Source organism: Takifugu rubripes, chromosome 6, assembly GCF_901000725.2.
Source record: "Takifugu rubripes chromosome 6, fTakRub1.2, whole genome shotgun sequence".
NCBI classification, from domain to species: Eukaryota; Metazoa; Chordata; class Actinopteri; order Tetraodontiformes; family Tetraodontidae; genus Takifugu; species Takifugu rubripes.
Window position 1 is genome coordinate 5,644,267 of NC_042290.1, and position 19,985 is coordinate 5,664,251.

Genomic DNA, 19,985 nt, shown 5'->3' on the forward strand with positions numbered 1-19,985 from the left:
AAACCTGAGACGATCCCAACGTAAACAGGAGGGATTACATCCATCCTTTACATTGGGAATTCTAAGAAGCCCGGCTGAACCGTCTGCTGCCGTATCATCCACTCTATATTCTGTCATTTCGGGAAAATGCACAGTCTATTCTGAGAGGTCGGCGAGAGGTTAATATGTGCATCCACACAGGTTAGAGCGAGCAGACATTCTTATTCAGCAGGAAACCATCAGATTAACATATCGCCTGCTGCCTCTTGGGGAAGAATTATTCACGCTGTATTCTGCAAAATGGTATTTTTATGCATCCACACAGCAGCGTTGTGGAATCTTCTCTGCACTCAACACAAAGGAGATGTTAATATGAAACAAAACCTTCAAGTCGAACCAGTAATGGTTGCCTTTCTATCATTTGGAGGGACATTATATGACATAAATATGCAACACGGATTCAAATGTTTGAGCTGCACAAGAGGAAACATTGAGCGTTCTGTCATTTCACCGATGAAGTCATGGTTTTACTCTCAGATCAGGTGATCACGCCCCACAAACAGCCTGCAGGAACAGTTTCTGTGATCTAAAAGCCTCAGATGTGTTTCTGACACGTCCCTTCTCAGGCATATTGGTTGGGATACTTCCAGGTAGCTGCAGCTCACACCTCAGGGTTGAGGGGACAAACGGAGCAGATATTTCTCGCCGTTATAAACGATGAAGGTGGAACATTTCCAGCAGAGGCTTTTATGTCTGACTTCCTGTTTCTTCTGATATTGTGTCTATTGATCTTTAGCGTAGCTCTCAACTGTTATTCCACATTATTGCAATTTCAGTGATGCATCACTGTTCTCTGCCTCCTTCACGCCGGGAAAAGTACAAGGCGGCGAGGAGAAGTTTGAGATTTTCGGCATTAAATGTCACCTTTGTCTGCATCTGCCAGTTGTGATGGATTTACAAGCGCAACCTGGACAGAGGTGTAACACTAGAAGAGCAGGCGCGGCATTTACACGGGGGGGGTGGATTTGATCAGGGACAGGACAAGTGCACCGTGAGGACAATCCGCCGAAGCTGGAAGGAAACATCTCGGATTGTTGTTCCGTTTCTTTTTAATGGGATTAACGGGGGTAAAAGCTGCAGGCGTGAAATATGAGAGGCCATCAGAGGATCTGTCTGCATGTGCTGAACATAAACAAGAGCACAACCGGCGTGAGGTGAGCCCCCCCCCGCCCACACACACACACACACCCACACACACACACACACACACACACACACACACACACACGCACACACACACACACAGTCAGCTGCATGATTAATATTGCAGTTAAACAAGAAGCTGGAGATAAATCACAGGCGCTGCTTAAAATACCGTCTTCAAGGCTTTGATGTCAGCACAACTACGCAAGGACTTTATGTAGGTCGAGCTGGAGATCGTATTCTCACCGCTGTACTGTAACACGTGGCGTCGTGTAGAGCTATTGAGCTGCATGTTCTGGCAACAACCCAGCATGCAATGCATGGAATGAGCCTTTGACGCATCCTGCAACATTTGAAACACAAAGCGGCGTCTCTTCATCCCTCCAGAGCTGCGCGGACCTTCAGAGCTTTGCTCCACACGCACACTGACGTAACGCAAATGCAAATGTACACAGGTTTACAGGGGGCTGCAGCCGAAACACGAGCCTTTTTGACAGGCCCTTCAGGCTGAAGGCCCCCACGGGCCGACCAATCACACACCCGGCGCAGGGTCACCTATGATCAAGTATTGAGCTCACGCAACATTATTACTGCGTTTCTCACAAAGTTTAACGTGTGTTTATGGGCTGTGGTCCCACACGCAGCACAGTGTTGTCCACCGTCATTTGGTACACATTTGCAGACTGCACTGCAGCACTATACAACCCCCCCCCCCCACCCCCTTCTGAGTCCTTGATACGTCTTCAACGCTCTGCTGGCTGCCGTGTTCATTCGCTTGCCGCCCCTCCTGCTTTGATTCACGTCCCCGCGCCGCAAATCGTGTTTCCACTTTTACAGGAGTCTTGAAGTCCCTCTGAGTGCACGATGAAGGGACATTTGCATATTTGTGTGTATGTTTATGAGGAGTGTTTGAGGGATACATAAAAAAAGGCTGACTGTAAAGCAATAGGCATGACAGCGAGTGGCAGACAGCAGTTTGGGTGGATTTGATTACCCTGCAAACGTATATTTGATGGCTCTAGTCCACTTGAACATGATTGCATGTATTGTTTGTACCATTTTATGGCCCTGCTCTGGTTTTCCACGCTCATGGGTATCTTAACTAGGTCTCCCATAGCTCACCCTTCTCTTTCTCCTGAGTCATCATCTCTCTGTCCCGACCTTATCGTGCAGTTTAGAACAAAGCCTTCCAGGTAGATGTGGGCTGGGAGTGTCCCAGAAAATATCTGCACATTTATTTATTTTTTCCTTTACTAATATTAATGAACAAGCCCAATGTGCACAGATGGCGCACACCAGATGTTGGTGATTGCGGAGAAGGTGAAATGATTCCCGGTTTCAGCATCATTAGCAAATAAAAAAAGAGGAGCAGTTGGGAGCAGAGAGACAGACAGACAGACAGAGAGAGAAATTCCCTTTTCTGGCTCCTACTCCATAAAACAAACAGGGATGCCCTTCGCTGATGTAATCAGTGCTTTATATAAAAAAGATAACTCACCAAGGTCTCTGGTCCAGATGTTGTTATGTAAGCTTGGGAAGCCGTTGGCCAGCTTTGACATTGATAATGAATTGTCATGTCAGGAAATGGACGGACGGACGGACGGGCGGACGGACGGACGGACGGAGGTACAAATTTAACAGCAACATATCGTGATGTGGATTAAAGTGAAAGAGGATTCACTGAGCATCTGTGGGTGTTTTTGTCTCACCCCCACGGTGGATTCCATTCAGTTTCTCAGAAATGGCGTGCCGGCGCCGGCGGTGCTGACCGGCCGCCCTCATCTGTGCGCCAGGGGTGAAAGTTGCCCAGATGTGCAGAGGGGAGCAGGGCAGGATGCTCGGGAAAGCAGCGGGAGAAATGAAGGAGTCGCTCTTAAATGTGCAGGAAAAGCCTGATGAGCGGTGATGAATCACTGTTCAACCTTAATCAGCAGAGTTTAATGAATAGATAACTAATTTGTGAGCTTTTCAAATATATCCATCAGCATGATGGTAATTATGGGACTTTGAGTTTAAATGAGAAGACAACAGGAGAAGCACTCGCTCCCCCCTGCTGCACCACAGCTCAGATCATTAACAGGCTATTTTTAATGCCAAGGAAATAAATTATTCCAGGGTGGAATAGATGTTCCTGGGGCTACCTTGGCTCTCCTCTAGGCTGGACATGTCTGACCCCCCCACCCCCAAGGCATTTTTTTTGACACCTCAGATGTGTGGAATCCATTCAAACGTAGCTGAAATCACTGGGGTTGGCCGGTTTCCAGCTGAAGCAGAGATCGCAGGCTTGATGAGCTTCTCTTATCAGCAGCATCACTTTAAGTATTCTGCAAAGGTCCAGTAATGTGAGGACTTTACTGCACCTTTGGACTCCGATGCATTATCTGTCGGAACACTCTGAGCACGTTCCCAAAGTTCCCTTTAATCCTCTTTAAGGGTCCTGACATAGCTGAAACCTCCACTCCACGGGCCGTTTAAAAGCGACTGCAACTTAAAAGGCTGCTCTGGTGATGGCGACATCTGTTCTATTATGGGCAGGTTTGAGAAATTGTAGTTTAAAAATTGGCTCTGGAGGGGGGGAAATATACAGCAGCTTACACTGTTTCTGGGAACATCACACCTGTGGTTCCGCAGCTGAGACTCGCGTCTTCAGCTTCTTCCTGCCATCTATCTGGCACACATCACAACAGCCTGAATGCGTGTTGGCAGGCCAGTGAGCGCGTCCATATCACATCACCGAGTGAAACCAAAGCCGGGCCTCCAGTCTGGTGAGGCGAGCGGCTCACACTCCGCCTGTCCCGGCCTGTAAGGAGAGAAGAGAAACGAGCGCACCTTGTCACCTCGCCATCTTGCCAAATTCACTGACCCGCGCCAAAGTGCCCTTGTTTTCACATCACATATTGGGATAAAATGAGATCCTCTGATTTGGAAGGAGGAGGAGGAGGAGGTGCTGAGATCAGGTGACCAGTCACTCCGGGTGGCTCAGCCAGACTATTTAGGTCACACCCTCCTTTGTCTAATTAAAAATGCAGGATGAGAGATCTGCTTCAGTCTTTTTACTACCAGCAGCCCATCATAATAAAGAATAATATGTGAGGGTGATGTTTGGTCACCCGCGCTGTTCGTTTACTAGACTCAGATCAACCACACAGACAACAAGAGGCCTTGCAAGGGAGAGCTGACGAGCAGTTCAAGCTTCCTCTCTCAACTCCGCCCGTCTGCTGCTCGCTCTCCTCTTTTATTTGGTGCACACAACATTTATGTCAATCTGACCTCATGATTCCTTCTCCTCCTATCTCTACGACTTCCTCGTGTCCTTGAACATGGTATCTCTCAGTGCTGGGTACCTAACAGCATCAACACTTGGTTCAAACACTCATACATTCCTTTTGATTAAACATTCTAAATCTACTTACTATACTTACTATACTTACTATAGCATTGAAACGATAATAGTAATAACAACAATAATTCTTCTCACATTTCCCTCCTGTTTATCGTTAAATGCGTCTAGATTCTCATTGTCAGTATTACATAATTTCACTTCATGAAATTTAAATGCATTACGTCATTTTCCTAGAAACACATTTCTTACACTCAGAGTTCAACATGTGTACAGCTTAAGACATCTTAAACATTTCATTTACATCTTGCATCACATTTGTCCATTCTTCTTCATCGTTGTCCAGTAGAGATCGTTCTCGATCAGGAGAGTATACACCAGGCTTCTACCTCCGAGGAGGCGGGTGTATCTTGCCTCTGCTTCTCTCCCGATGACCAGGCAGGCAATACCGCGGTATTTTCTGTGTAGCGCTTTTTGTGTCTTATACTCACTCCGTTGTCGCTATGGTTTCTCTCTGAGTTGTTTTAGTGCCTTCCTCCCGTCACTGGAGATGGTCGCCCTGGGAGGGACGAAGACCGGCCTTCCGTCAACTCGTGATGAAAGGTCTTTCACTTCGGACGTCCTTTTGACTCCGGCTGTGCACAGACTTCGGCGTTCGGTCGTCCCACGGCGCTCCTCTCCAGGTCTTGGGATCCGGCTCGAAGGACCAATTTTTGTGAGGGTGATGTTTGGTCACCCGCGCTGTTCGTTTACTAGACTCAGATCAACCACACAGACAACAAGAGGCCTTGCAAGGGAGAGCTGACGAGCAGTTCAAGCTTCCTCTCTCAACTCCGCCCGTCTGCTGCTCGCTCTCCTCTTTTATTTGGTGCACACAACATTTATGTCAATCTGACCTCATGATTCCTTCTCCTCCTATCTCTACGACTTCCTCGTGTCCTTGAACATGGTATCTCTCAGTGCTGGGTACCTAACAGCATCAACACTTGGTTCAAACACTCATACATTCCTTTTGATTAAACATTCTAAATCTACTTACTATACTTACTATACTTACTATAGCATTGAAACGATAATAGTAATAACAACAATAATTCTTCTCACAAATAACATTACTAATAATAAACGTGGAGGATTCTCGTGAGTAATTTTTAAGTCCTGACTCACTGATCAGACAGAGGAGTGAGCGGGAGTTTTAAAAAAAGCAGTTATAGCCTCCGTACGGCAGATGCTGCAGCACTAATAAAGATAAATCTAAAAGCCATTGTGCTCAGTCAGTCGCTCACTTTCATTTGGGGTTTCACATTCAGTTCATAATTTGAATGGGAATGATCCAAGAAAAAGCCATTAACTGTGGAGGGTGCAGATAAAGGGTTTCTTCTCCCCAACTGAAGTAACTAAGGCTCAGTTAGGAAGCGCACGTGCGTCTTCTCTACAGGTTCCTGGTTTCTATAAACTCCACGTGTGCTCGCTCGTGACGCACAGGCCTTTGCGACTACTTCAGGGGCAGCACGGAGAAGCAGCGTCGAATCACTGGAATCAAATCGCAGCCTGGTAAGAGTTTGCACATCCCTTTGGGAACTCTGTCTTCCTTCCACATTCCAGAGACACATTTAGTTATGAATAAATGGAAATAAATGTATGAGTGTGAGCTTATATGTCCGTCTGCTGCATGATAGAAGCAGGACTGACAGCAGAGGCCATCTCCATCGACACAACTGCCTCTGTATTTTTGCATACATGCAATATTCTCTCTTGCCTTTCTAGTTCAGCTCTGTTGGCTAGTCTGAGGCATTTTAGTGTAGCTTTTCCACTGACTTTCACTTCCAGCAGCTTCTCCTCTTGAGTGAAGGTTGATGTTTTAAGTCCCTTTTAAGTTCCCTTTTAAATTTGCCTCCTTTCCTTCAGCATGATGTCGTCCATCTGTGTCTTGTTCTATCTCACCTGTGTCCAATTAGCTCCACCCTCTGTGGATTCAACAGTGCACCCCTGTGTGTAGTCAGATGCCAGAATGCTGTAATTTGAGCTCTGCACGTGCTTGTAATCACATCTTTTCCCAGTTCTAACCTGAATTCATTTCATCTTTGAGTTTTGGATGAATGAGTTTGAAAATGAATAAATAAATACATAAAACTCTAATTACTGATCAATCATTTTAACTGTAGACATGCAGTAATGGTCACAAAATTCTGTTGGTGTTTTGTTTACATCATTTTCTTGATCAATTATATAAATTGAGCATCATTAAACCAAATATATCTAATGAAAACTCCCCTCATTCCCAACATCAGTACCATGCTGCCTTAATGGATGTTCTGTGAGCTTCACTTGTGACAGGACAAATTAGCTGTTCGGAGGTAGAGAGGTGACAGAGATTAGCTGAAGTGCACCATCAGCTGTACTGACAAAGCAGTGCGAGGGCCGATGATCTCTCCTTGCACTCTTGAACTTGCTTCCTTCTCCCCACTGCATGCACACTGCCCCCCGGCGGAAGGATGCGACACTGCAAGTGAGATATGACCAGCCTGGTTCGGTGCTGCAGCTGAAATCCAGTACATTTGTCTTGATAAAACATGGATCTTGGCTAATAAAATGAAATTAAATACATTTGAGCTCGTTTCTCTATTCCTGTTGGTGAAATAGCCTTTCCCTCTCTTTCAATTAAGGTCAAGTGAACCATTTTTTTTTGTTCAAATTCAAATCAAAGTACTAAAGCATAATATGGGTTTCCATACATCAGCAGTAAGGATTAATGCAGAGTCCTTTCTTTGTGCTTTCAAATGTGTGCAGTAGTTCAGCTGATGCATGGCTGTGATATTTATACCTGGTGAAGGATCTTCCCCTCAGAAGCAGGACTGCTGACTGCAGGTTGAATTCCGTCTCAGTGGCCACGTTACCACCCGGCGTACAGATGGGAAAACCAGCCACAGCATGCAGACAAATCACAGGGCCTCATGCTGTGTTCGCTCAAGAGCATGGCCCATCAAATAAACATCTCTTTGAAGTGACAAGAGACACAAATGCTTCAGATTTCTGCTGTGAATTTAGAAGTTCTTTTTATATTTATAGATGTTGCAAGATGTTCTGCTCTGATCTGTTTACTTTTAAAACAAATCGGAATGTAGAATTCAACTGGATTGTGCTTTTTGTTTGTTTTCTTAATTTCACTTTGCTAATTATTGCAACACGAGTTCTTGCCATGTAAAACTGAATGCCAGATAGTCCGGGAAAGATCTCAAACATAACACACGAGCACTTATTTAAACACTTTATTTTACAATAATACTGTCTTTTTGTGACAGGCCATTAAATTATTAAATAAATTCAAACATACAGGCACATTATCTCCTTAGTTGTGGCTTTATCAGCTATTTTTCTTTAAACGCTTGTTCAGTATCCCTGTAGTTTTGGATAAGTGTTGACATAATTGCACATCATTTGTTATCATTTTAAAAACCAAAACCACATACATACTTAAATGATTCAACATATAAAGGGTACACTACCTTTTAGGTTTGGTGAAAAAAAGAGAAAAAATAGTGCATAATGTGTAAGGGAGATACATTCATCACCCTGTTGGCCATAGCTGCCTGCTTCAGTCGTCGGTGCCGGAGCTGTCCGCTGGCTCGGTGTTGTGGGTCAGCATGTAGTTGTCCATGTCGATGGAGGGACAGTTGTGGATGGAGTACCGCAGCCTCTCGCTCAGGATGGCCTGGCTCGTGTATGGGGGGAGACGGAGTAAAAAGAAGCAGGTCTGAGCCGTTGGGAGGCCGTTGATGGGCTGAGGGAAATAATAAGATGACGTTTAGGAGTTTAGCTTCACTACTGTTGCCTTTTGTAGGAGGGTTTTGTTGCTGTTAGAAATGCTCTCACCCGATCCACCTTGATGATTTGGAACTTCTGTGTGATGTCAGCAGGGTTGGAAGGCAACCTGGACCTGCCGCTGACAAAGCGCAGGAACAGCACCCGCTCCTCATTGGTGAACTCCTGCAAACTCTGCCAGAACCAGACAATCAGCTGGTGGCTCTCGGTGACATCGCGGTAACGCACCAGCTTCTTCAGCATCTCGACAGAGACTTCCGGCAGGCCGCAGACCAGCTGCTCCAACTGCTGCGGAGTCAGCAGGGAAAGGAGGGGAACAGGGATGATGGTGGACATGCCCTCTCTGACTGCTGCCACCTGGACATGACAGAACAACGTCAGCTTTGATGCTTCTGAGATGAAGGGAACAACAACAGCACCACACAAAGGCCGTCTGATGAGCACTAATCAACCCTGAAGCCCAGACAGGACTTTCATACTACAGAAGAGTTCCAGACACTGAGGACTATAATTCTCTTTGGTCTCCAAACACATCAGATTTCTACTCTTTTCACTTCACATGTGCAGTTTACTTGCTTCCTATATTTATAATATAGTGTGACTAACTCTTGAAGTGGATTAAGTGCTTTGTCTAAACTACAAGGCATTCTTTTATTTAATGGTGCACAACAAGTTTAAGTGACTGTGACACTTATGGAAGAATCTAAACTAACCAGAATAGTTCAAATCAAATCGTGGCTGAGTGGACGTAAAGCTGCAAACGGAAGCCTTCCCACTACTGTGAATCTATCTGCACCACCAAACACGGGTAAAAGCATAAACCATTAAAACAATCAATCAATGAATAAATGATACACCTATTTAGGTAGATGAAAAGTGGCAGATTTGTTGCTACATCTTCCTTTACTGACCTCTGTTTTTAATCTTGGCTGCAGCAGTCACATTTAGCATAATGTAGCGACAAAGAATCAAGAGAGTTCTTCAATAGGAATGACTTTCTAACTGTTTCAATTTAGCTGGTATGGGGGTCTGTTTTTTCCAGCAGACAGTGTCACAGCCTGTGTAATGATATACACTATCGGCTATTAAAGACTGCGTGATGATGACCAAGGTACAGCTAATGATGCATGAAATAGACCTATCCTAAAGACGTTCCTGGATGTATGATGTAGGTAGTTGGCTGTATGCTCCCAGATCCTCCACCCATTCAAACCTGTGAATCCATTTCATGCAGCCTGTAGTCCAGACCTCTCTCTACATAGTCAGTTCTGTTAGCAAAGGTCAGGGCGATGTTTTGACCTCCAGGTACAACAGGGACCAATCTTCCGTCTGCACTGTGAACCATAAATGAATCCAGTGGGATCATCTATGCGAGAAGATACAACACAAGTGACAAAGAGCTTAGAGTCATGGAATCAAACAACAAAACCTTTCTTTCAGTAAACTAGAAACTAGCGGTAACACTAAATATTGACAGACAGCATTAAGACCCATCTCACCACATGAAAATTATCCTCTGTGATTCCACTGTTTTCTAGGTGAAGGATCCCTTGGAGTGTTCGGTAGGTGAGCAGGTCAACCTCCTCTATGTCAGCGCCGCCCAGTGGAATGGAACAGAGCTGTTTCCAAACCCACGGAGCCAGATGCAAATCCAGAGGTTTTCTGGTGCGGATAGCCACAGCCATGAGGATGCCCAGGAACCGAAACTGGATCATGTGATCCTCTGAGAATGCCGCTGGATTCAGTAGGAACCTTCCGTGCAGCAGAGCCAATGTTGAAGGTAAAAGCCATTTTGAGAAAATTAGATGTTATGTTGCAAGGATACTGCTTTATGATAAGATGACCATAAAATGAGCACCTGTCTGTGTTACTGCCCACATCTGCAAAGCCATTTGGAGTGTGAATCAGAAGATCCACCGCGCCAGACTGCAACTCCTGGTAATAAGATTGGATATTGTATATAATGAAATACATTAAGAGGACAGAGAGAATATTACAGAGCATCACTTGCTCCATTATTCGCTGTCCCTGTTGCATTGATGACCTTCCTACCTGGCACATCTCAGTGATTGTGTCATCAAACACTCCCCCGGCATCATCCGCCCCCTCCCCGACAAGCTTGACCTTCCAGGCCCGTGACGGAAGCCGCAGTTCTAGGGGATTCAGACTCACCACTTGTTTTGCGATCTGCACAAAGATGGGCTTGCTCGAACGCCCTCTGCGGAAGCGTAAAAGTTTCGACCAACATGTGATTTCCGAGCCATAATTTACCAGGTGTGTAATTTCCACGGGGCGCTTTTTCACCTTGTGGAAATTCGTTTCACTGTGATCTGAGGCCCGTGTGTTTTTCCCTGGGTCATTGTTCGGCCAATGCAGCGCACAAGAGGCAGCGTGTTGACCTTTGGTGACAGCAGACCTCTGAGATCGCCCCGGATGATGGCGGCCGTCCCTGAACTGTAGCGTGAAGTAGACAACTATAAAGGGAAGACAATGTGGAAATGATGCTGAGCAAAACTGTTCCTCCAGTTCTGTCAAAAATGACCCAATGTTAGTTTACCGGACTCTGGGGATCCAGGTTAAGCAGCCTCCAGGACTTGTACATGAGATCAGAAAAGTTGTAGAGAACCCTGAGGCGCATGCTAAGGACTCTGGGGCTGCAGTCTTTCAGAGTGTTGTACTGAGGTGGAACTGACTGAGGAAGGCCTAGCTGGAGGTTTCCAGGGCCACCTTGACAGGGAAACGGCAGACAGAGTTGTATTCCCTTTTAAGAGTATTATGAATGCAAGTGTGCAATAGGACTAAGTTCGTACCTGAGTTCTTTGAGGTAGAAGGGGTGGTCCAGGCAGAACTATGGCAGCGACCGGCAGAAATCTGTTTGATGTTCTTTCCTTGCAGGGCTGTTATGAGTGTTGGTTCCTTTACTGGGTTGCAGTGTCCGAGCCCAAGCTGCAGCCAACCCAGCAACGATGGATTAAATAAAATTGTTGTGATGTTTTAGTGTGTGGAGTGTATAACAGAGGGTGTCGGCTCACCTGTCCCTCGCTGTTGCAGCCCCAGGCATAGACGTCTCCAGTGGAGGACAGAGCTAGCACGTGTTCACAGCCAACGGCAATGTCTTCTATGAACAGGCCCTCCAGAGATGGGACCACCTGGGGGTTGGATCTGTTCTTCAGCATTGAGTCCGGGAGGCCAATAAGGCGCTCTGAGAGATGACAGGAAGAAAGCTAAATAAAGCTGGAAAATGTGCGAGGACTCAAATAAACTGAATGTTATATACCTTGTCCAAAGGTGTAAACATGTCCGTCACAGGCCACCACCACAGAGAACTGAGCTCCACAACAGACTTTCTTCATTCCCTTGTTGCACAGCTGCTCAACTTTCTGAACAAAGGAACAGACAGAATAATGTTCTGGTAATCAAGCAAGCAGTGAAACAAGTGAATAACCTCAACTTGTAATGTTGAAATGACTTACCTGAGGGTAGTATTTGGCTGTGGAAGAACCAGCTCCCAATTTACCATAATCCCCATCTCCAAATGCCCAGACAGCCATGCCATCAAGTGACAGCACCAGTGTGTGATTGAGGCCACATGACACCTGAAACCAAATTGTGTTTTATTTAGTTATGTCTGTTTTTCTTACTTCACTGTGCAGACTTGGTCCGCTTCTTAGTTGGAAAATAAAAACAAACATGTCCCACCTGCCCCACGTGATATCCCTCAAGAGCGGCCACCCTCTCCGGCAGCATCTTGTTGGATGTTGACCTTTGACCCAGACGACCAGATTCACCACTCCCGAAGGTGAACAGCTTCCCATCTGCTGTCACCACAGCTGAGTGCCGGAAACCACAGGCAAGCTGGGAGGGGACAACAATCCTCCTTATATACCATGAAAATTAAGTTACAGACATTCCAGACATTTAAAATGTATTTTCATAGCTAGAAGCCACAGATTCACAACAGGCATCCGATTAGGGAAATTATTTATCATAAGAAACTTTTAAAGCAAAGTTGCCAAATATCAACCTGAACAACGTCCTCTCCCTGTAAGGCTTCTATCTGTTTGGGTCTCCTCTGCCTTTCATTGTTGCCATGGCCCAGTTTTCCAAAGTCTCCATCTCCCCAACTGAAGACCTCGCCAGTCTCGGTCAGTGCCATGGAATGTCCATCGGACCCACAAGATGTCACCAGTTGAGTCACCACATACCCTGCCCAAAAACCTTTCAGTTGCATTTGGATGTTTGGACACCACATCTAAAGCAGTTACCACTTGTGACTCCACAAGTAAATTACCTTGAAAAGCAGAAATAATTGTGGGGACGTATAAATCATCAGAATTTCCCTGGCCCAGCCTGCCATACTGTCCTTCACCGACAGCCGTGACGACCCCATTGGACTGGATCAGGAAGGAACAGTTCTGTCCGCACACAACCTTGTTGACAAAACACCACAAACACCGGAAAGACACCGATAATTAGAAGGAAGTCGTAATCAGGACGAACGTGTCCGGACTCACAACGCTGCTACCTGTTGTGTTTGCGACAGAGATGGTGTGAGAGTGGGTACGGTAAGGTTGGTTCCCGTTCCTGCCAGCTGCCCGTAACGCCCATTGCCCCACAAGTACACATCGCTCTTGCCTCCTTCCTGCCAGTCCTAAGAAACATAACAAACAAAACAGAAACAACAAACAATTCAACAATGCTTATTAAGGACCTGACACCCACGCTTGTTTAAAAGTATTGTGATAAAAGTGATTAGTTCTTAAGTAAAAGTCTCAGCAACTGACCCCAAATGTACTGCTGATAATAGTAGCAATTCTATTTTTAAGATAATTTCAGGGAATATCTACACACAAACGTTAAAATTAGTATGTAGCTCGTACTAGTATGTACTAATACTAGTATGTATTAGTATGTTACCTCTGGTCTGACATTAGCCCATGACATCAGTTGTTCATCCATCTTGTAGCTCCATTTACTATTGTCCTAAAAACAGAAAACAGGTCTTATTCTGTGCCTTGTTCAACAGGTACCACGAACGACCTGGTGTGTCTCCAAATCATTAGTACAACAAACAATAACAGGAAGAACAGTGTCACAGCTCACCAGTGCTTTGGCACTTTCAGCATCGTCCAGCTCCTGAAACTCAGACATGAGGAACGATTCTGGAAACACTGTACCACTGGCAATGGCCTCAGCAGTCTGAACAGTGGTGGCATAAGAAGCAAGCCAGCTCCATTCAGATGGGCAGGAGTCTGACTCTGAGCTTCTGTGGTGCGGAGGTCGCGGGAGGTGGCACAAATGTTTCTCTATCGACAGGCCGACAGCCAAGGAGGCCAGGCTCTGCAGGAAGGCACTGTGGACTAGCTGCTCACCGGCTGCTACATGGCTCTGATGTTAAGAGAATAAACATAAAGTCACCTCTCAGCTCAGGCTGACGCACACTTTATTAAAATGTTTCAACAATGACCCGCTCATAGCTGTGTTGCTCCTGCAGCAGCAAAGGCAGCCTTTCCAGAAAGACAACCAAACAAGGTGCCCGATTCAGACCCAAGATGTTCTGGCTCCGGAGGACCATGCGACAGGAAGCTAACAGATGATTCTGACTGATCCATTCAGGAGTGCAACAGATCAGCAAAACATCCTGGCAAAAAAACATAACAGAGCAGCATGTTAAGAAAAAAATGCAATCAGGATAGTTTTTTTTTTTAAAATAAGTTTTATTAATCTTAATTACCTTTGACCTCCCAAAGCAGACAGCTACACCCATGTTTGGTATCCAGTTAGTACTGAGGACTGAGCCCAGACCTGTAACAGTCTGTAAGACTGAACCATCCTGCATGATATCAATTATATGAAAGATTTAAATACAGATGGCAACTTTCATCTATTTTCACTGTTACATAATAAATGCTTTACTGACCTGTAAGGACCAGATGTTGAGCAGGCCTCCGATCCCTCCAGAGACCAGAGCAAGTCCACTGGGGCAAAATGAAAGAGACCTCACTGCAGTGATGTGCCCATGAAGAACAAACACACACTCTGCACTTTCCTGCTGTAACATAGGACAGAAACTTATGACCAACATATACGTAAAAACATCTCTAGTCTAATTATGCAATATAATAAACACATGAAATAGCTGGTGGATAAAACCCAGATAACAAATGGGTAGATATTCAAAAAGAAGCTTGCTCAGCAGCAGATCCCGACCTTGAGATCAGTGCATTTATCCTGGCTGGGAGGGCTGCTTTTTATGTTTGGCACAGATACAGCGGTACCCCCCTGAGGCAGCGTCCAGACATACACAGAGCCATTCTGACAACCTCTACAGAAAAAGAGAGAATTAGAATTTTGCAAACACCGTTCTTCCGTGCGTAACAAGTTGTTAAGACTCACACAGCCATCATGAGCCGAGGATCAGGGGCAAGTCCAGCAAGCGGGCACCATTCAGAGATATTGACAGTGCTTGAGTGGATAAGGGAGTGAAGGGTCACCCAGGTGCCCTTGTAGCATCCCAGTATCTTCACAATCTCCGACTTCCCCAAACAGAGCAGCAAGTGTCCTGTGGGGTCCCATTTAAGTGAACTCACACTGTCCTGCGGGGTGAAAAGAGGGATCTGTTTAGAAAATATTTTGCTTTCAAGCTGTAGTTAAAATTATTATTGTTTCAATTTGCAAACAAACCTGGAAGATTGATATCACAATAGGTTGCTCATTGTCATATGCCTCAGTTGTTGCCAAAAGGATCTTTCCACTGGGGTAACCAACAACAAAAGGCTTGTCCTCACTGGGCCATGCAACACACTGTGGAGCTGAAATACATAACAGATCAGCTCCTGAGCAAACTGGCATGTACGGTAATTCATATGTGGGCACGCTTATTTTTTTTTTTAAAAAGCTCACAGCCGGGAAGACATAAATATTACAATACAAAAAATGCCAGCATTAAATCCAATGACATTTGGTGTTAAAAATATAATTTGCCCATTTGTTCTGCTCACCCTCTCTAATGTTGCAGTGGGTGAGCTCTGTGCTCTCCACATGTAAGTCGCTCTCCTGCATTGTGACCTGCAGCCAGCAGAGTGAGCCGTCCAGCCGTCCCGCCAACAGGCTCTCAACAGCTGGTCTGTTCTTACAGCTTGCTGCAGAATCCAAACACGGGCTGAAGGCCTGAGCCCAGCAAAGTGCAGTGACCCGAGACACCTGAGCCTCCTCATGACAGTGAGATCCTGAGTTGAACATTCGGGTGTAGAAATTAGTATTTGCTTTGCGATCAATATTACACAATGCTTTGAACTGCCCCTTTTCACAATAATATAGGCTTTGTGAAACTTTTATCATCATCCTCCACAAACTGGAAAAATGTGTATTGAGATAATTACTTCTACTGTCACACTCAGAACAGTTCAAACATTTCAATAGTAATGATGTCAGAGATATACTTCACTAACCTCTAATGTTCATGATGCTGATGTGTTTGTTCTCTGGGACAGCTAAGAAGTTACCAGCAGTGCTCCAGTATACGGCAGCCATCTGATTACACGCACACGTCCTCTCACTGCTCGATCTGTCCATCTTACTGAAGATAATCAGGAAAGAAAGTTCAAAACCAGCAAACACTACAGTAAAGCAGCAAATACTGTTCAAACAACTCACAACAATTTACAATAAAGTGGACAAAACTCTAATAAAACCGGCAGATATAACCTGGATATGCAGGAGAAGGTGTTGTGTAACTCCACAGTGTTTTGTGTGATACTCCATATTTGCACCACCTTGTCCTGGGAGCAAGTAGCCAGCAGACTCTGGTCACTGTTCCAAAAACAGCTGCTCACCTGAATCAAAGTATAATGGTTCGTTCAAAAACCTTATGTCATTGTAGCACTTTAACTCAGTTCTAAGAGCACAGAACTCAGACTACAGTCTCCCACCTTGTTGTAATGTCCTTCCAGCCTCTTTAGAGGACATTTGCGCAGGTCACCAGACAGATCGCTGTATGTCTGTGTTCTGTTCGTACCATCCTTTCCTGTGGCAGCCAAGGCCTGCACCAGCTGCTTTGCTGCCCACTGACGGTGTCTGCATGTCATCCTTGCAGAGAGGACACATGCTGCCAATGCATTAGCAAGCTCAAGAGGGCCCACTCTGGCACTCAGGTAGGGTAAAGGTGATGGAGGCAAGGCTGGAGAGGACACTTCCTGGTACCCAGCATCTAGGTCACACAGCACATATGGTAATACAAGTTCAAACAACATGATTAATTAATCATCTCACCATTAGCTTCATAATCACTCCTGTCTGAGCTGTGACAATGAACACCCTTTTCAGTGAGCAGAGACACCAGCCTTTGTGTAACCAGGAATGTTGGGGGGGTCTGGTCACTGTAGTCTTGTCGCTGGCCACCGTGGCCTGTAAGACTCAAACCTCCTTTTTGCTGCAGGTCACTGATGACACCAATGTTGACCCCTGTAGCTGCTGCCATTAGGTCCTATGAGCAGTAATAGAAATAATATCCCAATTTCAGGATTTCACTTAGATTAGGTTAAATACAGTTTATTTAGTCAGTAGCCTGACTGAAGAACACTGACCTGAGTGCAGATTTCAACAAGCTGTCGGTAAGCAGCTGGGCTGTGAGACACCACACTGCCAATGGCTGAGGATAGGAAGCTTAAGCGGGTCAAACTGTTACGCTCTGTGGCTGCAATACGATTTGCACCCAGCTGTCTGTCCACACAGGTATAAGCTCTGCCCTCTGCGGTTAGAGTCATCAAACGAACCAGTATACGAATATCTGCAAGACCCAAAGACTCTAATCCAGAAGTCTGGCTGCCCAACGATGAACTGTGGTGGAAGATAAAGAAGACACAATGAAATTATGAGCAAAAATCCAAGAAGTACATACAGGACAAACATACCTGCAGGCAGTGTGAGCCAATGCTCTCATCACCATGCTGTAGGCTAGCAGAATCTGGGCTGTGGAGGTGACTCTTCTTAGAGCTTTTACTCTATCATGAGTATCTTTCAGTGATACTGCCTGCTGCCCAAGGCTCAAAGAGGTCTTATGTTCAACGAGGGAATTTCCTGATGAGTAAAAAATGAAAACACACAATAACATACTGCAAATCCCTAAAACCAGCATCATATGCATCATGATATGAATCATTTAGAACCGGATTGTCTGTGTACTTTTATTTCAACATTAGACAGAATGTTTGAAAGTAATACCTTTGGGAGCAACTGTATTCATAGCATCAGCTGAGCTGTAAACCAGCGCTCCAAGAGGATCTGGTTCAGTGAAGGCGATGGGGTCTGGCACGAGCTTAATCTCAGTCAGCCCAAGTGGTCTCAGCAAAAGTCCAAAGTCCTCCAGTCCTGTCAGCTTGTCAGTGTCACGGTCGTCTTGGTGGCTTATTTCCCAATCATCTAAACAAAGAGTGGTATTTCTTGCATTACAAAAATCACACTAAAACATTTTAATCATTTTAACTCCATTACCGTCAGAGGTGCCGTCTACTTGGCCAATCAAATCCGATGTTACACCTTTATTTCTAGAACAAAGGGAGAACACTCTGCTTAACAACCAGTTTTGTTTTTTTGTTGAGCACATACTGCAGTGTGTATGCTACCATCATTTGTTGTATTGTGCGATTTACACACCTGTCACCTTTGGTATTAGGGTCACTCTGGTTTGTAGCAAGGTACTTTTCCCTGCACGCATTGCAGAGGAGGTAGAAAGGGAAGTTGGAGCCACATTCACCTTTGAACCAGACGTCCACATAGGCCCCAGTGCTGTCATAACCCTTACGCGCAGCACTCTGGCCACAGCCCGGATGATGACGTTTTACATGATTGTTAAACTGTAGAGTCAGTGTGTTGCACAGCTCACACTTCACCATTTGACTGTGCTCTTCATTACCCTGTAAGAAAGGGAAGAAGAAGACTTTTAAGTTGCAGCATGGAGACTGTAGCTATTTAATTTGTTATTGTAATTAAATAATGCACACAGTGTGTGTCAACTCCACTATATGAAGTGTCTCTCTTTCCAAACTGAAGAATGAAGGAGTCAGGAGTTCCTCGTATGTTTCTTCATTATATGGGTCATCCATGTAGCCCAGCTCTGACTCCTGTTCAGCAGAATATGGATGAATTTCAGTCTGTTCTGGCCAGTCTCCAACTGTAGTGTTTGTTTGGAAGAGCTGAGGGAAGGAGTTGGGTGATGGCAAGTCTGAAAAGATAAAGTTTGTTTCAAAAGAGAACTGCATTTTATGGCGGGTTCTTATTTTCACAAGTCCAGTCTGGTTTCATTTCTTCTGTAAAGCTTGCGTCAGACCTGGTCTTCGGTTTGAAGTCCTCTGACTTGGGCCTGAGCGTCGCCTCCGTGCTGGAGGAGGTCTGTTTCTAGTTAGATGGACATCCAAGAAGTTCTCCCTCTCTATCCAGTCGAGTCCTAGCAACAGACTGAAAAAAATAACATACATAAAAAATTAGAAATCCAATATCTCCTGGAACATGCCAATATTTTCCCCAATTCCCTGACCTTTCATTGGTTTGTCTGGTGGGTCTCTCGGGACATTGTACTGTCTCGGGTCCATCTGATGATGGAGTGTCAGGCGCCCCCTCATGTCTTGGCGATTCTCCTCCATGTTGCTCCTCGGTCAGAGGATGCTCCAGCATCCAGCTTGCCAGCACCTCAATGGTCTGAGAATCCAGGTCACCAGATACATCTGAGAAGGAACACAGGAAAGATGAAAAATCAGGCTTTAAAGGCACAATGTAGAAAATGGAGCATTTCTTTGCTAATACATTTGGGATGTTAAATGTGTTACAACATATGAAATGATTCTATGTTGCCAACATCAGGCATGTACACGTGCGATAATAATAATATTTAAAATAGTAGTTCATATCATCTGGAAAAAGAAACTTAAAATGTAATTAATGTGAAGAGTTGGTGTGATTTTAAAATGTTCCAATTAGAAGTGATTGCAATGACTATAAAGTGCAGGGTGCATATACAAACTTAGTGTTACTCATTTATTTGAGTGTCATGCGTGAGCAAAATCAAACTATGGTTATTTCATTTGCAGAAACCTTTGTTTTAACCACAAAATATGTATCTACATAATTTCAACAATAGCTTTCAATTGTCCCAATCCAAAACTGATGTCCAGATGTCTTGATTGAGTTCTTAACAGAGTCTACAATCAATAAACTGTGATTGCAACACTTAAAGCACTTCATACGTACACAGGAATCTATATCTTCTATCAATGATACATACTCCACAAAGCTGTACCTGCCGCCTCCATGGCCCAGTAGATATGTCTCATAGAGAATCCCATTTCTAGCAAGCGACTGGTGACAAACATTTGTGTCCGTTCTACGATTGAGGAGAAAAGAAAAAGTAGACCAAAAAAAACCCAGAAACTGACAGCTCCACTTCTGGAATTTTTAAATGCGCTAAAATAAATAAAATGGGTAACACCCACATATCCACTCTTATTTATGTTACAGTGTAGTTGTACAGCTTTAACTAGTATGCCTAATAGAGTTAGCATTGGCTTTACAATTAAGGAATAAACCTGTTAATTGCCCAAAAACAAAATATAGACCAAATTAAGGAGGTTTTTGTATCTCCAATTGT

The 19,985-nt window shown here is 44.8% G+C and overlaps 1 protein-coding gene across 8 annotated transcripts in view; it reads right to left on the reverse strand.

Annotated features, from left to right (window-relative positions):
* Positions 1–7,776: 7,776 nt before the first annotated feature.
* Positions 7,777–19,985, reverse strand: part of LOC101076414 (probable E3 ubiquitin-protein ligase HERC1) — a 28,337-nt gene continuing 16,128 nt past the window's right edge. For 5 of the 8 annotated variants that reach the window (XM_011604584.2, XM_029837499.1, XM_011604586.2 and 2 more), the window contains 38 exons: positions 19,623–19,721; positions 18,879–19,065; positions 18,672–18,799; positions 18,346–18,566; positions 17,999–18,258; positions 17,837–17,889; positions 17,567–17,764; positions 17,257–17,422; positions 16,930–17,182; positions 16,616–16,829; positions 16,276–16,553; positions 16,052–16,179; positions 15,796–15,923; positions 15,346–15,573; positions 15,029–15,156; positions 14,741–14,940; positions 14,555–14,669; positions 14,265–14,396; positions 14,079–14,177; positions 13,812–13,985; positions 13,448–13,732; positions 13,262–13,327; positions 12,870–12,995; positions 12,636–12,774; positions 12,369–12,550; positions 12,044–12,199; positions 11,818–11,940; positions 11,622–11,724; positions 11,377–11,546; positions 11,155–11,290; positions 10,902–11,071; positions 10,649–10,818; positions 10,397–10,562; positions 10,203–10,279; positions 9,844–10,096; positions 9,558–9,710; positions 8,396–8,701; positions 7,777–8,303 (listed from right to left, as the gene is read on the reverse strand). In XM_011604584.2, the coding sequence (XP_011602886.2) occupies positions 8,118–8,303; positions 8,396–8,701; positions 9,558–9,710; positions 9,844–10,096; positions 10,203–10,279; positions 10,397–10,562; positions 10,649–10,818; positions 10,902–11,071; positions 11,155–11,290; positions 11,377–11,546; positions 11,622–11,724; positions 11,818–11,940; positions 12,044–12,199; positions 12,369–12,550; positions 12,636–12,774; positions 12,870–12,995; positions 13,262–13,327; positions 13,448–13,732; positions 13,812–13,985; positions 14,079–14,177; positions 14,265–14,396; positions 14,555–14,669; positions 14,741–14,940; positions 15,029–15,156; positions 15,346–15,573; positions 15,796–15,923; positions 16,052–16,179; positions 16,276–16,553; positions 16,616–16,829; positions 16,930–17,182; positions 17,257–17,422; positions 17,567–17,764; positions 17,837–17,889; positions 17,999–18,258; positions 18,346–18,566; positions 18,672–18,799; positions 18,879–19,065; positions 19,623–19,721 (6,356 nt within the window). In that variant the 3' untranslated portion in view covers positions 7,777–8,117. The remainder of the gene's footprint in view (positions 8,304–8,395; positions 8,702–9,557; positions 9,711–9,843; positions 10,097–10,202; positions 10,280–10,396; positions 10,563–10,648; positions 10,819–10,901; positions 11,072–11,154; positions 11,291–11,376; positions 11,547–11,621; positions 11,725–11,817; positions 11,941–12,043; positions 12,200–12,368; positions 12,551–12,635; positions 12,775–12,869; positions 12,996–13,261; positions 13,328–13,447; positions 13,733–13,811; positions 13,986–14,078; positions 14,178–14,264; positions 14,397–14,554; positions 14,670–14,740; positions 14,941–15,028; positions 15,157–15,345; positions 15,574–15,795; positions 15,924–16,051; positions 16,180–16,275; positions 16,554–16,615; positions 16,830–16,929; positions 17,183–17,256; positions 17,423–17,566; positions 17,765–17,836; positions 17,890–17,998; positions 18,259–18,345; positions 18,567–18,671; positions 18,800–18,878; positions 19,066–19,622; positions 19,722–19,985) is intronic. The other 3 variants (XM_011604585.2, XM_029837496.1, XM_029837498.1) reach the window with 3 other exon arrangements.